This window comes from Neodiprion lecontei, chromosome 2 (assembly GCF_021901455.1).
Source record: "Neodiprion lecontei isolate iyNeoLeco1 chromosome 2, iyNeoLeco1.1, whole genome shotgun sequence".
NCBI classification, from domain to species: Eukaryota; Metazoa; Arthropoda; class Insecta; order Hymenoptera; family Diprionidae; genus Neodiprion; species Neodiprion lecontei.
In genome coordinates, this window is record NC_060261.1 from 13,487,680 (window position 1) to 13,501,992 (window position 14,313).

Genomic DNA, 14,313 nt, shown 5'->3' on the forward strand with positions numbered 1-14,313 from the left:
TATGTTCGCATTGACACGAGTTTTTTAAAGTTAATCCAATGACATTTTTTTTTCTTAACCCCTTTCTTACGTCACAAACTTACGCTAAGCCGGAAATGTCGTAGCGGAAGTGATCTCGCATAACGATAATTTACCTACAAGCACAGCTGCTTTCACGTTCATTTAACTCCAACCTCGGTACCGTCAAATGAATACAAGGGTGGCATTGTGATAAAAAAAATGTTAACCGTGAAACAAAAGACAGAAGAAAACAAAGTAATGCTCAGCAGTAATCAGGATCCGTTACCAGTATTAAACGTGACACCCATTTCCAATATCATTTTCGATTAGTTACTTGAAAATTACTGAAATTTTTAGTCTTCTCAGTAAGACACGCACTATCACAAAACGTTTGGGGAGAAATTTTAGGTCAATTTAGATGTTATTATGGAAGAAAATTAAAACGTACACATTCATTTTGGCATTATTCATCTCTTGGAATGGAGTTTCGCGGGCCGCACGAGAATACTGGAAGACATGGAGCTGCAGGCGAAGGTTTTGCCGTTGGAGTGGCCAAGTCCAGCACTCAAGTTCTGAAACGTAGTCCTGAACATGACTTCGAATGCACTTATTTCCGACAGCGATCGAAACGAATTCACACTGCCGTAAGTGTTATGCTCTAAGGAAACTCGGAAGATGGTGAGCGACGTTCATGCCCTATGTAAATACTACCCACACAAAAATACCCCAGATATCATAACCCCCCAAAAATAACTCACAACAATAACAACCATTGACAAAAAATTAATTAGATTAAATTAAATTTCAAATGCAGTATTAGCAATTAGTAAAAACAATAATTAACAGTAATATTTCTTGTAAATCGTATTCTACTTATGATTGTTTAATGCAGAGTTATTTGTGTTCGGATTGTTTTTTTCGAGGGTTATTTTTGGTCAGGTTATTATTGTCATGGGTCATTTCTTTTTGGGGTTATTTTGTTCGGGTTGTTTTTGCTAGGGTCAATTCAGCTCGGGACATTATTTCTGGGGTATTCGGTCCTAGTATCGTCGGAGCCATTTAAAAGAACCTCAAGGCTGTACTTCAATCTTTAACAGGCATCAAATTCTGGTGGGCTCCATCCCGTAGCTATCTGTAAAATATACGAACAATCGGACGAATACACAGACTCGGACAGCGAGCCAGACAACAGTTCAAACGTGGAAAGATGGTTGGAGAGTTTGCCAACGAATGGCTTTGAAGAATCTAGTGCACCAAATTCTGTAGCCTTGGACAGATCGAGGGGGCCGGAGAATGTCGATGAAATCAATGAAGACAGTACGAAAGACCGGGAAGATGATTTGGAGACTTTTTCAAGCATTACTGACAATTCTCGAATAAGCTTAAGGTCAAGAACTGAAGATCCGAAACTTCAAAAACCAGGAGGTACCCTTGAAAAACATTCATTTATCAATCTTGACGAAAGCCCAGCGATGACAGATTGGCTCGTTCAACGAGCACCCAGCCACAAGGTGGGTAAGACTTTACGGATGCGTCGAAAAGTGCCGTTGAATACTGAAGTGGAGGCCGAGGAGACGAGACATTCAACCGCGAAAGGAAAAGGGGATGAAAATATTAGTGCAAATTTACTTCTTAGCGAGATTCGATGCGAGGATAAGCTTAAGCCGAGAAGTTGGAGCAAATTGTCTTTCGAAGAAGAAGACCATGATAAGGTGAGGCTGGAAATTGTTCACGGGACAGAGAAATCAACACTATGTAAGATAGTTAGGAAATCAGAAATCGAATGGCCGTCTGATGATGCTAAAGACTCGGAAAAACTTCGCAGTAGCAACAGTCTGTTCCGAGTGGGAATAAAGCTCAAAACTATTCCATGCCTGACATTTAAAACGCCATGTTCAAAAATAGTCGAAACGGAAAGTGGCGGCGCTCAATGGTCAAGGCCGAAACAAGTAAGGACTACATGGCGGAATCGTAATCAAAAGCGAGGGAAAAGAATTCTACGAGGACTAAAAAACACTTCCGGTGGAGACCGTCAACAGAAATCATTGCTAAAAACTCGAGAGGTAGTACAGAAAAACCACCGACTTTTCGAAAACATGGTGCAGATAGGAAATATTACGAACCCTGTGAGACCTCCAAAAAATTTACGAGTCGTGAGATTCCAAGACGAAGTGGCATTCCGAACATCTTCTGAAGTTTGGAAACAAGCGAAAATGCTCAAAGTTGCAAGAAATAAACGGATCTTGCAGACGGTAAAGCAAATCGTAAACAATATTAGAACCGAAGAGCAAAGTCTTAAATCGGCGCCTCGAGATGCATTGGATTTACGAGGAATGAGCGATGAATGGAAGAAGGATCGTAAAAGATCGATATCGTCAATCGAGAGCAAAACGATCGAAAGAAGGAAGCCAAAATTCACAAATCCCGTTGTCGAGAAATGTTTGGACATGGCAATGGATGTTGCGTTAGACAGATACAAATGTTCTCGAAATACATGGGAAAGCTATATTAAAGAAAAATCGCGCAAAAATACGTCATCAACGGCTTACGAGTCACCACCTGCCAAAAAGCCAAAGCCACAACAGGATTTTTCACTACCGCAAACCTCATGGCAACCTATTTATAATTACTTTTCGTCGTCTCCGTCATATAAATGAACAAAAAAAGGACAACTCTGTAATTTGTAACAAAGCAGATGCAAACCATTTTTAATTATTTACACTCTTGTGAATATTGTAGTCATCATGATTGTGGTCGAAATTTTAAATGTGGAAAAAAAAAATAGAATTAGGTACGAAAATTGGGTGAAATATATAAGACATAATATTCTTTATTGACCAGGGTACATGAATTGAATTAGATAAACTCTGAAATTGGTCAAAGGGAAAGTAATTAGATTGCACATTATTGCTGAAGAGTAGAATAAAGATGATTCTTTCGTCTATTTTGTCAGACCAAGGCCCACGGCGTACATATCAGTGATATTGGACAACACTTTTGTCTTTTTTGAATGACTCTGTTTGCGTTGGCTACTTCTGTTGTGGTTTCTTCCAGATGGTGCTCGTACTATTTTGAGGGGGTGGTTTGGCGCTAACAGGGTAGAGAGAGTCGCTGGTTCCGGTGTATTTGCATTGATTCTCTTGTACTTATTTATCGCACTTTGCATAGCTGCGCTGATAATCTGAGGAGGTTGTAAGTAAAACTCATTAAAATGATGCCGGACCTTCCCATTTTACTAACAAGTTCAACAAGTCATACTTCACACTTTCTTCTTCTTTTAAGTGATGAGTTAAGAAATGAGTCTCATCGAACTTCGTGAAATGATAGAATTTACGATCACCATTGTGTAATCATTGGGAAAAGTTCGGAAATTTGATAAAAACGCTGTAAATATAATGGCAGCAGATTTTCAGTCACTCTGAGGTTATGTAATGCTACTGCATAATTAAATTACATACTTTATGCGTTTTTTCATGAAATTTCTGAATTTTTCATAGCAATCACACAAGCGCGATCATCAACCCTATCATTTTCCAATGCTTGAGGAGATTTTATTTCTGAGGAAAAGTCAAATGTGTAAGATACAATGTTCCGAATTTGTCAGTAAGCCAAGAAGGGCCGACAAGATGCCTGACCTTTTCTTCATGATGTTGTTGCGTCTGTTTTTCCACCCTTGTGGCAGTCGCGGCTGTGTTCTGGGGTTGCCTGAGTTCCATTATTGTCGAGATGAGTGTTTGATGGCCGTTTGCAACTGCTTTGGCGGTGTGTTGACTGGACCTTTGCCTTCCAGATTGAGTTGTCGGTGTATTTTTTGTCGCTGATTCCATCTTCGGGGAATTATCCTGAAATTGGTTTGATTAAATCACAACTAGTCATCACATGCAGTCAAACATTTGTCGTGAAAGAGAAATGCAACGACCTGCGGGGGATTTTTGGTCTTAGTGGCTGATGATGATGTCCGGGTGGAACTTTTCGGCCCTGTTTCAGGAATCTTTTGCGGAACGATTGAAGTTTCTGATGCAGTTATGGCCTGTCGCATTTTAGGGGATTCAAGTTTGTAGTAGGCGTAGAATTCTTGATCTAGCTGAATCTCAAGTTCCTCAATGAGGTCTACGATGACTGGACCGATGTAGCTATGAACGGTTGACTTCGAGTGAGTGATACATGTCTGCAAAATATGAAATTTGTCATCAGCCGAGCATTCGAAATTCAAAAAACGAATCGATCGACTTACAGCTGGGGACTTGCTGACAAGACTCAGCTTCGAGTCGTGGCCAGACGTGTTCGGCTTTTTCTCCGTCGAGACGATTCGCGTCCCCTGGAGGGAAAGCGCTGCTCCCAGGTACGGTTGGCAACTGGGCATTCGCTGACGGTAGACCAGTTCGAATTCCCCAGTCTCCGCATTCTTGTCCTCTCGAGTGTCTATCACAACTACGTGAAAAATTATTAGGTGCCGACTATTCAACGACAACGTCACTGGAAGTTACCTTTTATGGTGTCCTCCATCACCTGGCGACAAAGCCGCGTCGTCACGCTGGTCGTGTAGCTCATGTCCGGGTGACTGTTGATCTCGATTAGCCAAACTGAGAAGTCCTCCATAACCATGAAATCGGCACCGTAGAGTTCGAAGCTATTTTTCCGCCTGTCCATGGCCTCTTGACTAGCGAGAAGCGACCCCACTAGGCTCTGCTTCATCCCCGGATAGATCAACTCGTCCCACGCGTCGTTGTGACCCTGAGCTCTGTACGGTTAACGTTAATAACTTGCAATTTTACTGACGAAGATCATCAATCGGGGCAAAAAATTAAACGACGGGTTTACTTTAGAAACTGCTTGAATGTCGTTGCATCCCACATGTTGTCCGCTGGCAGGGCAGGATCACGATCAGTGCTGTTCTTGTACTTGCACTGTATCGCATGATTGCAGAGATGGATCGATTCGTGGAAGTCGACAAGGCGAAACTTTTGCGAGCAAAACCGAAGATAGCTTTCCCTGGAAATTTAACTCGACTAACAAATCGTAATGAAAGAAGGTATTACATCCACTCGCACGACAGAATAATTGCTGCTACGCTTATTCTAAGACACGTAAACTACGAGCATGATGTAAACTGGGTTAGAAGATCAACCCGATAAACCGCCACGCTGCACAACTGAGCTTGAAACGGGTAATTTATTGATGGATTGCCGGAAGCCCGACTACTCCATATATATTTCCGTCCTAAATATGTATTCCCAACGCGAATGGATCGAATTTGATGTAGGCTTATACGTATGTGTACCAGTGGACGAGCGTGCCTACTGGTACTAGGGCGAGTAAGACTATAATTACCCATTGTTTCACAAGAAATCACTAATCGCCGATCTATATTAGGGGATAATGACGCATCTTTAGTTAGGGATGGATTATGTCAAGTTAAATTTCGAGTATAATTGGAGAAACTCTTGTGAAACAGCATGCCGAATACAAAATTACAACCCAACCTGAGAGACAGTCTCACGTAACGGTGCATATTTCGATCGATGAGAATCTGCATGGTGTTTGTATACAATAGTATAGCATTATGAGCGTGTCGTGCACGAATGACATAAAGATACAAGTTCCATAACGTATGGAGATAAACGATACCTGTACATCCATAGGGTGAGGGGTTGAGCACATGTGACGATAAACCATTGCCTGATGTCAAACTTCGTACTGTAAATGAGAAGCGGCCGTTCTGTAACAAGTAGCCAGATATGTTTTGTCAATATTTCATAGTAAAAAATCCAAGGATGGGTAAATATTTTTTCCAAAACCATTACCGATATATTTTTGAACGACGTATCGAGTGTCAGACTTATTTGCGGGGTTGATCTTGGCCACTACGTCTTCTAATCTGTTCATCAGTGTGATCCCTCGTCCCCGACTTTTGTTTCCCGGTTTCAATATCCAAACGTTCATAATTCCATCCATGTCTAATTGCGGCCAGTATTTACGAATCCGTTTCAATATGTGCCGCGATGCAAGAAAATATTTCTGCAGTTTTACAAAGCATCTTACCTTTATTCTGAATGACTCAATCCACTGACAAAATTTTTCAGTTAATTATAATATATTCCAAACTCACATGAAACGGCACGTTGTTACGGACAAAGAGAGCTTGTCCCAAAATAATCTTGTAGTACCAACAGATGAACTGGTCCCATTGATGTGACCAAACGCGTTCGGCCTCTTGGTCAATGTCTTCGTGTGACTGAGCACCTATGTAATCGCTGCATCTTCGGATCGCGAAGTCCAAGGCCTTCAAAGGGATAGTGCCGTTTGGCGATCTCGTTGCGTTTTCTCCCTCGGTATTTATTTTATCTACCAACCATTTCAGAAGGCCGAGACAGGCAGTGAATCTGAACTCAAGTGCGATATTATTAAACCATTATCAGAATTTGCAGTATGTTCAATGAGATTCGAAAGAACTGCCATATGCAATATTGCACAACATTGCAGCAACGTACGTTTTCAAGGTTCAAAGTATTTCAAACACACCACGCAACGTATGCGCAATGTTGCACTCGCAATGAAAAAATATTGCAACAATGTTTCTGCAATATTGCGTGCGCTGTAGACTGGGGGAAAATGAGGTATTAAATTGTTCTAAGACCTGGCTGTAAAGCCTCACCTAAAATCCTCGATGAAGGCATGCATTTGATCACCCTGACAAATGTTGTAACATCGTGGAAAGAGGGTGTTTGCCACTCCCGCTTCGTAATACCAGTGCATTTGCCTCACGTTCGAACACAAGCCCACCTGAAGAATGATTCGTTTAATCCTGAGTCCGAATTTCGTTCGTACATACCGCGGCATTTCCTCTAGCATGCATACCCACCCCAAACCCCCTTTTAAACCTGTCAGAATCGATTAGAACCGCATGCATGCGGCTTGAGGAGGTTTGATTGAATTGTAAAACGCTAATTTCATTATAGCATGAATTTTATCGAGGCTTGAAAGCTCTGAAAAGTCGATTCGAACAAGTGTTAAAGCTATGTATTCTGTCAGTGAAACTTGTAACCGAATTTACTTTCGATGTGAAACCGGCGCGACAAAATCTGTTGAAGATTGTCGACTTGTTGTCCTGAGCTGGCCATCCCGGCCATTCTGACCCAGTATTCCAAAGAAAGTCGACCACATGATTGCTCAGCATTTTCGAGATCAGTAGATTCTCACTTTGTTGATCTTTCAAGTCGCCAATCCCTGCTAGAAGCGCAACTGGGTTCGACTCTACACTCAGGTGTTGATCTGCTAAAAGATTTGTTTCGTACGGAATCATTTTAGATTGTAAATTTGTGATGAGTGATTCAACTGCAGGCTCTATTGTTTCGAAAGAGTCATTAGAATATCTTCCAACTAATAGTGTTGTTGAAAACAAGGGGCGAGGAGGGTCATAGGGAGGCATACATTATCATACCGAATTCAGGCGTTTTTGAATTTCGATGGACAGTGAGTTACAGTGCCACAAAATTCGAAGAAACAGAATTAGACGCAGTTCTTACCATTACCAGTTTTCCGATAATATTTTTCATACCATCCCCTCTTAAGCATGCACTCACGAATAACCCGCGACCTTCCATAGATCATGAACGTGTGATGCGCCGCAATAGCATCCTTGACAATTTTCTTAATCCGTAAAAATCGTTCCTGAAGTGTCGGGGGAAGGCTGTTAGTCAAATGAACATTGTTTGATGCTGCAGCGCCTTCTGTAAACGAAATTTCAAATACATTAGCCGATGAATAAATATTTCGTAATAGTAAAGCGGCAAAAAGCATTGACAATGAAAAATTCAATACCACTCATGGATTCGGTTCCAGTATTTGGGTCACTAATCGTAGCATCGCTCTTTTCCTGTGTGCTCGAATTTTCATCCTTGTCTTCGCTTTTGGCGTCGCAAGTTTTGACCGCCGTTTCGATTTGATGCGGATCATCCTTGGCAAATTGCACATCGTAAGCGATCATGTGGCAAATATAGTATTCAGTTTTCTAAGATCAGCAGAAGTCAATCCGCGTCATTGCTCTCCTGTTCTTTTCGAAGAACGCACTCGATATCGAAGGGTAAACTTTTCTATGAATAATTTATGATTCCACGTTTTTCGTCTACTAAAATCTGAATCGGAACCCGCAGAAATTCTTCTGGTTCATGATATTCTAATTCTGGACTGCTCCTGTGTTTGGAAATCTAATTTCGGTTACCCTATAGTGGTTAAAGGTCCTAGTCTAGCATCCCGAAAAAATTACTCATGGCATAGGTACAATTAATACTCCTCGAGCCCAGAATGAAAAATTTTATTCTAAGACTCGAGTTTTTTTCCGACTTAACGTTACTGTAAGCTGCGAGTCATAAATGACTGTTGATTTCATACCCTGAACGATGATCCACTAGCCGCACTTCCGGCTGAACTGATCGCCCCGCCGACCATGTGCTGCAGGGCCGTTGGAATCCAGTAGAATCCCGCAGGCGCGGAAGTACGTTCTTGGCTAGAAATTGAGGACAAGTTGGGTTAGTCGGATAAGATCGGGGTTGGGTGTTTTGTGGGGTGAGGGTAAGGGTCGTCCTTCCACGTACCAGGCGCCTCATGGCTCTCATACATGCCCAGATATCTATGGAAAGACGCTGATTCGAAGGAGGTTAATCAACCCTCTATATACACCTTATCATAGTATACTTTGACCCATTTACTAAAACGATTACCACCTCGGTGCAAATTTCTGGTACTCGAAGCAAATCTATGAAGGTTTCTTTGAAATTCACCGTAAGACTCATTAAAATTCTGTGCATCGGAATTGTTTGGAATGGTCTCAAGGATTTCAGAATTATCAGAAAAACATCAAATACCGCACAGGAAAAATCTAAAATGATTACTTTTCTGGAAAACTCTCGAACATGACCTTAACCTGAATTTTACTTCGAACGGGAAATCTATGCAAAATCCTTTGAACTCGTAGTTTTTGGGATATGTCACAGAATTTTATTCAGCAAAATTTTCATTAGTGTCAAATTTATGTTTCACAAATCACAAACCAGTTTTAGATTTTGTCAATAACACAAAAATTTCAGTGTTCCTAAATAGTTATAAAATAAAATTGTACAATGACTTCTAAGCACAAGTATAACGATAATAGTCAGAAACTAGTTCATCAATGAATTAAACAAATCGAAATGAAATGAAGCAAATTTGAAAATTTTGCCAAAGTCAATAACGAATCAGATTTGCGTGAAACTAATTACTAATTCTTGATTAGTCAAAGCCAGATTAGGTCTAATGGAACTTACCATAGAAAATTATTCAACAGGGATGTTAACCACAAAGAGAAGCAGAATGAGAAAATTGCATAAAGCTGCTTTGAGCTGTGTAAAAATTCTTCGAATAAGGATGCCTGTAGTTTGTTTATCATGTATTTAATTAATACTTTGTTTCAATTTTCAAAATATGTGCATGAATAAAAGGAAAAAAAAGGTTACAAAGAAATCGGTTGATCCAGAAACAGTGGATGGCTTGAATAAACACGTCACGGTCAAATCGCAACATATGAGGAGCCGTGTCAAAAGCATTATCGCGCGCAATTTTGTTTTCACTTTTACAACACTTTGGCAGATAGCAATTTAATGCCTGAGAAAAACGTAATATAAATATTTTCTCCGAGATGTTTTCATTTTCATGTACCTTATATCTTGGAGTATGTAATAGTCTAAGCCTTATATACATATACCAAGCATTATCATGCTGTGAAAAATTACCATTAAATAAAATTACGTACATTCCTTTCTTAAATAAAATAAAAAGAAAGGTAAATAATCTTAGAATAAGAGTTTAATGTTCAGAAAAAAATGAATAAAAACAACAGTTGGTTGGTAAATAAAAATTAATCAAATCAGCGTGTATCTGAAAGATAATTTTCGCAAGCATATTTTTAATATTTGCTGGGAATATCCAATAAGTGTGGATTTCCTTTTCTTCAGGGGTAGTGAATTCCCCTGTTACGTCAAACAACAATCACTTTCACACCAATCATAATCTCTAAATCTGTTACGTTAGTGAAAATTATACACTTCCAAATACAATGAGCACACTCAATAGCGTGATTTGTATCTTCGCGACTACAGAGTGCTTTACGTCCCATTCGCTCGCGATGCGCAAATGACGTAACGCACTTGATACCAGCCGTCGGCGGCGCCCACTCGCCAAATACAAGTGACGCGCGCCTCTGTTTCGAAATTCTTCGGATAGTGTCATGACATGATCGGACGTTGTAATTCACACTCTCATGGTGTGCAATTTCTCAAGAGTTGTCATGTGATAAACTAGCATTTTCTTTTAGCGCAGGTAAATTACAAGGTTTTTCGAAGGCTCCTCAGGAATCCCTATCCGAAACTGTATACCGCGTTTCTAATTTGAAGTTTTCCCTCGGTTGTTTCTTCTCCTACTTTCTCGAGTAATCATGTATACGCTAAACTCTCGCTTGTAACAATATTTCAAACCGAGTTTTATAAATTATGGTATGCTACGCTGATAGGACGGCTGATACACACTTCTATCAATGTCACAAGTATGAAACATTATAGGTATGTTGCGTATGTTGAAAACTAGGGAACTTTAATTTGGTGTGCATCACTAGGCACATCTAGTGAAAAACTGTCAGACGTGTTACGAGTGTCACACTCACACCATTCAGCTCGAGGTAATCAAGGCTACAAGAGGCTCTACGGCAGTAAGAAAACATGGCTGAGGCATTTAAGTCAGCCGCGCTGGTTCTTTTTACGGAGAAATGCTTTGAGGAATACTTTGAAGATCTGAATTTTTTCGACCGTAAGTTAAAATAACTGTTTTCTAATTTATTTACGATCTCGCGTTGCCTCACAACGATACTGTAGTATCAATTCAAATCGTGGGATTCTTGGAACTGCTTTGTGACATCGCGCAGCATTGCAGCAGGTCCAACAATCGACACGTGGATGCAAGCTGCGCCTTAATTCATGCGTGAATTTGTAAGGTGGTATATTTAAAATGCAGATATAGAAGCATTTGAAACTGCACCTTAATAATCAATTATGTACATCATTTTTCAGCTGAATGCTTCAAATCCACTCTCAGCAGGGGACTGGGCATCGGAATTATAGCAGGATCATTTCTTGGTTAGACTTTTACCACTAGTCTTCTCACTGACAGAGTTATAATAGCTTGAAAATATCATATTTAAGTTAATAACGTTATCGTAACGATTCATTCTGAAGGAAAACCGTTATTTCGCGAGTTTAAAATTGTTTGACATTCAGTAAACCGTAATAAAACAAAAAACTCTTATTTCGTGATCTTTGTTCCATCAAAATCATTGTAAAATTAAGACAATGTGATTTTTTCCCCTATGTTTCGTTACGATAATGTTGCTAATTTCAACCTTGTTTAAAAATGGTACCTTTTGGATGCTAATGACTTAGTATTTTTTTTTTTTTTTTTGCAAACCACATACACTATTCTTTTACTTATCAGATTGATATTTACAGTTAAATTACCACAGATTGTTAAAATCTCTAACAATAAAAGCGGTCAGGGTATAAACATCTTCAGCGTATTACTAGACCTCTTTGCCATCACCGCTACGGTTGCTTACAGTTTTGTAAACGGATTTCCTTTTAGGTATGGATTTACTTCTCATGCACTTTCACATTAATTCAATCGCTCAACCGATGAATTTAACTTTTTTTTTGTCATCCACTTCCACAAAATCACTTGGAAAAACTTTCATCTTCCACATTAGTCTCACGATTAATTTTATACTTGCTCTTTGTTGTTCTTATAAGTTATTTACTGCATTGATTTACCTCTAATTTAATAATTTAATATATTCAACATTATATATCACCCACAGTTCTTGGGGAGATGGAGTATCATTGGGTCTACAAACAGCAGCGATTGGTGCTCTGGTGATGCATTATAACGGTGCAACTCAACAAGCGGTTGCATTTGTTATTGGGTATCTAGCAATTGTGTATGCTTTGACAAGTGGCCTAACTTCTGTGAACATTTTGTGGTCCATGCAAGCTGTGAATGTCCCGATCCTCCTTACAAGCAAGGTAATTATTAGGGAGGAATTGTTTGGTAAATCACTTGTGGGAATCTGTAGTCCATGTTAATCAGTGCAGATTGCTCGACAAAATGACACTATTTTGTTATTCAGTATTGCATGGACAAATCACTTAATATTTTCAGGTGATACAAGCCTATACGAATTACCGTAATGGAAATACAGGACAATTATCTGCGGCCACTTCATTTATGCTGTTCTTCGGTTCTCTCGCTAGAATTTTCACCTCTGTCCAAGAAACCGGCGATTCAATTTTGATTCTCACTTATGTGTGCTCTACAGCTGCCAATGCGCTTATCCTGTCTCAGGTACTTTATTACTGGAACGCTATCATCAAACCAGCTACCAAGAAGAGTAAAAAGACTAAATAAATGTTACATACAAAAAATGCAGAATGTCAATACTTTTTTTTTTTACATCAGCCAAATGTGTTTAGTTAACTGTAATAGTTGATTATCAAATGAACGGTGGTCGTTTATAGTGAATTGTAAAAGCAACAACGCTGGATATGATGAACCATGATTTAGCTGATTATTTTGCTAATGTGATTAAATTAGACTGACTTACGATTAAGCTTAGAATCCATCATGAAAGATTATAATTTGTTAGCCAGATGTCAAACATCATCGAGGCGGGATTTCTTGTTACGCAACAGTTGTATTGATTGATTCACTTATCCTCGATTTCGACGTAGATTTAGATATCTAATTACTTTTGCTATTTCGTAGATTTCATGCCATTTCTTTATTTTTGTGTAAAACCAAATCATTGTAGCATATTTTTATTTAAAACTGCGTATAGGATGTGGCTCTTTTGGCCTTTTTCGGGATTGAGATCGGTAAACTTACGATATTTGGAGATACGAATAAATTTAAGTTTACATCGCAATCGAGTATAGAAAGTTTTCCTTAAAGCTGGCTTAAAGTTACAATAGAAAAAATAATATAATCGAATATTTTGAGTGTGCATAGGAAGCTTTAATATAGACTTTAGATTTTGACAATCGCAATCATTTCACGGCCAAAGGTCAAAGTTCTCAAAGCATTAATCAAATTATCTCATATTTAGATAGGTACGCCGCCGTTAGAACGGTTTTGGGCGCTGAGTCGGGCTTCTCCGCCAGATAAATTAGCGCATTTGTTCAAGTTTGTGTTGATTACTAAAATAATCGACAAAAACAGAGCGATTCAAAATCTTTATGCAAATTCCTGAATATATTCTCCGAAGTATCAATAGTCGTGTTTGAAGTCAGTTTTCTCGTCGACCATGCACACAACTCCTAACCGCTAGGGCGAATTGGCCAAGAACTATATCTACAAGCTGTATGATTTTGACAGATGTTTTTATCACTCCGGTTCTGGTTGCCAACCCCCCTAATCTTAATTGTATTCTAAACGGCTACCCTGGTCGACTTCGACGTATATATCTCCATACATCAAACAATAAGTCCACGTAGCGTACACGCGAAAAAGGGTTCATTTTACGAATTTATATTACGATTTCGTAGAAAGCATGCCATTTCTTTATTTCTCCGTCAAACGGAAATGTATTGCAGTGTTTCTGTTCAGAATTTCATGTAGAATCGCAACATCAAGCCGCCCTTGACGTTTGCGACACGTCACTTAGATATTTGGAAATATATACGTCAACGTCGAAATGGACCAGGGCATCCCCTTAAATCCAAACGACGCGATTTGGTGGCGGTACATTTATTAGATCGTATTTAGTTTAAATAGCGGTTTTTCACGGTACATTTTATTTTACATTAACTTTCATATGACGATGAGAGTCTAATAGCTCATTTGAAGTTTTCTGTGTCTTGATACTTGCTAAATTGACCTAAAACGATCAGCTGATTACACAGTGCGATGCCACATTACAGTAGTTGACCTATTTTAAGAATCCCAATTTACTGGAGTTTACTTCTTAGCTTATCTGTCCCGTAAATCTTAGAACATTCCTTGTTATTAACTATAGAAATATATTGAACTATGACATCACGGTTTCTCCTTTGAATGTACAATAGTAAATAAAGTCTTGCTACAACTTGTAATATATTACTTACCTGAAAATTATTCTTCTAGTCATGACTAATTTTTTTTCTATCGCTACTACACTTTTTCTCGCTTTGTGCAAATTATTCATTTCCATACTTTCCAGGGCTCACAAAGAAATTATAAATAAGTGTAGCACTAATAAAA

General features: G+C 39.1%; 2 protein-coding genes across 2 annotated transcripts; one reads left to right on the forward strand and one right to left on the reverse strand.

Annotated features, from left to right (window-relative positions):
- Positions 1–2,820: 2,820 nt before the first annotated feature.
- LOC107227908 (tubulin glycylase 3A-like) lies at positions 2,821–7,991 on the reverse strand. The gene is made up of 13 exons (XM_015669189.2): positions 7,822–7,991; positions 7,527–7,730; positions 7,055–7,275; positions 6,656–6,783; positions 6,110–6,383; positions 5,805–6,018; positions 5,629–5,719; positions 4,822–4,992; positions 4,488–4,741; positions 4,235–4,431; positions 3,920–4,168; positions 3,636–3,842; positions 2,821–3,181 (listed from the first exon to the last, which is right to left on the reverse strand). The coding sequence occupies exons 1-13, from the start codon at positions 7,985–7,987 to the stop codon at positions 2,942–2,944; spliced, it is 2,616 nt and encodes an 871-aa protein (XP_015524675.1). The 5' UTR covers positions 7,988–7,991; the 3' UTR covers positions 2,821–2,941.
- A 2,690-nt stretch (positions 7,992–10,681) lies between these two features.
- Positions 10,682–12,629, forward strand: LOC107227913 (mannose-P-dolichol utilization defect 1 protein homolog). Its single transcript, XM_015669195.2, has 5 exons — positions 10,682–10,836; positions 11,097–11,162; positions 11,532–11,664; positions 11,897–12,101; positions 12,238–12,629. The coding sequence occupies exons 1-5, from the start codon at positions 10,749–10,751 to the stop codon at positions 12,481–12,483; spliced, it is 738 nt and encodes a 245-aa protein (XP_015524681.1). The 5' UTR covers positions 10,682–10,748; the 3' UTR covers positions 12,484–12,629.
- Positions 12,630–14,313: the final 1,684 nt, after the last annotated feature.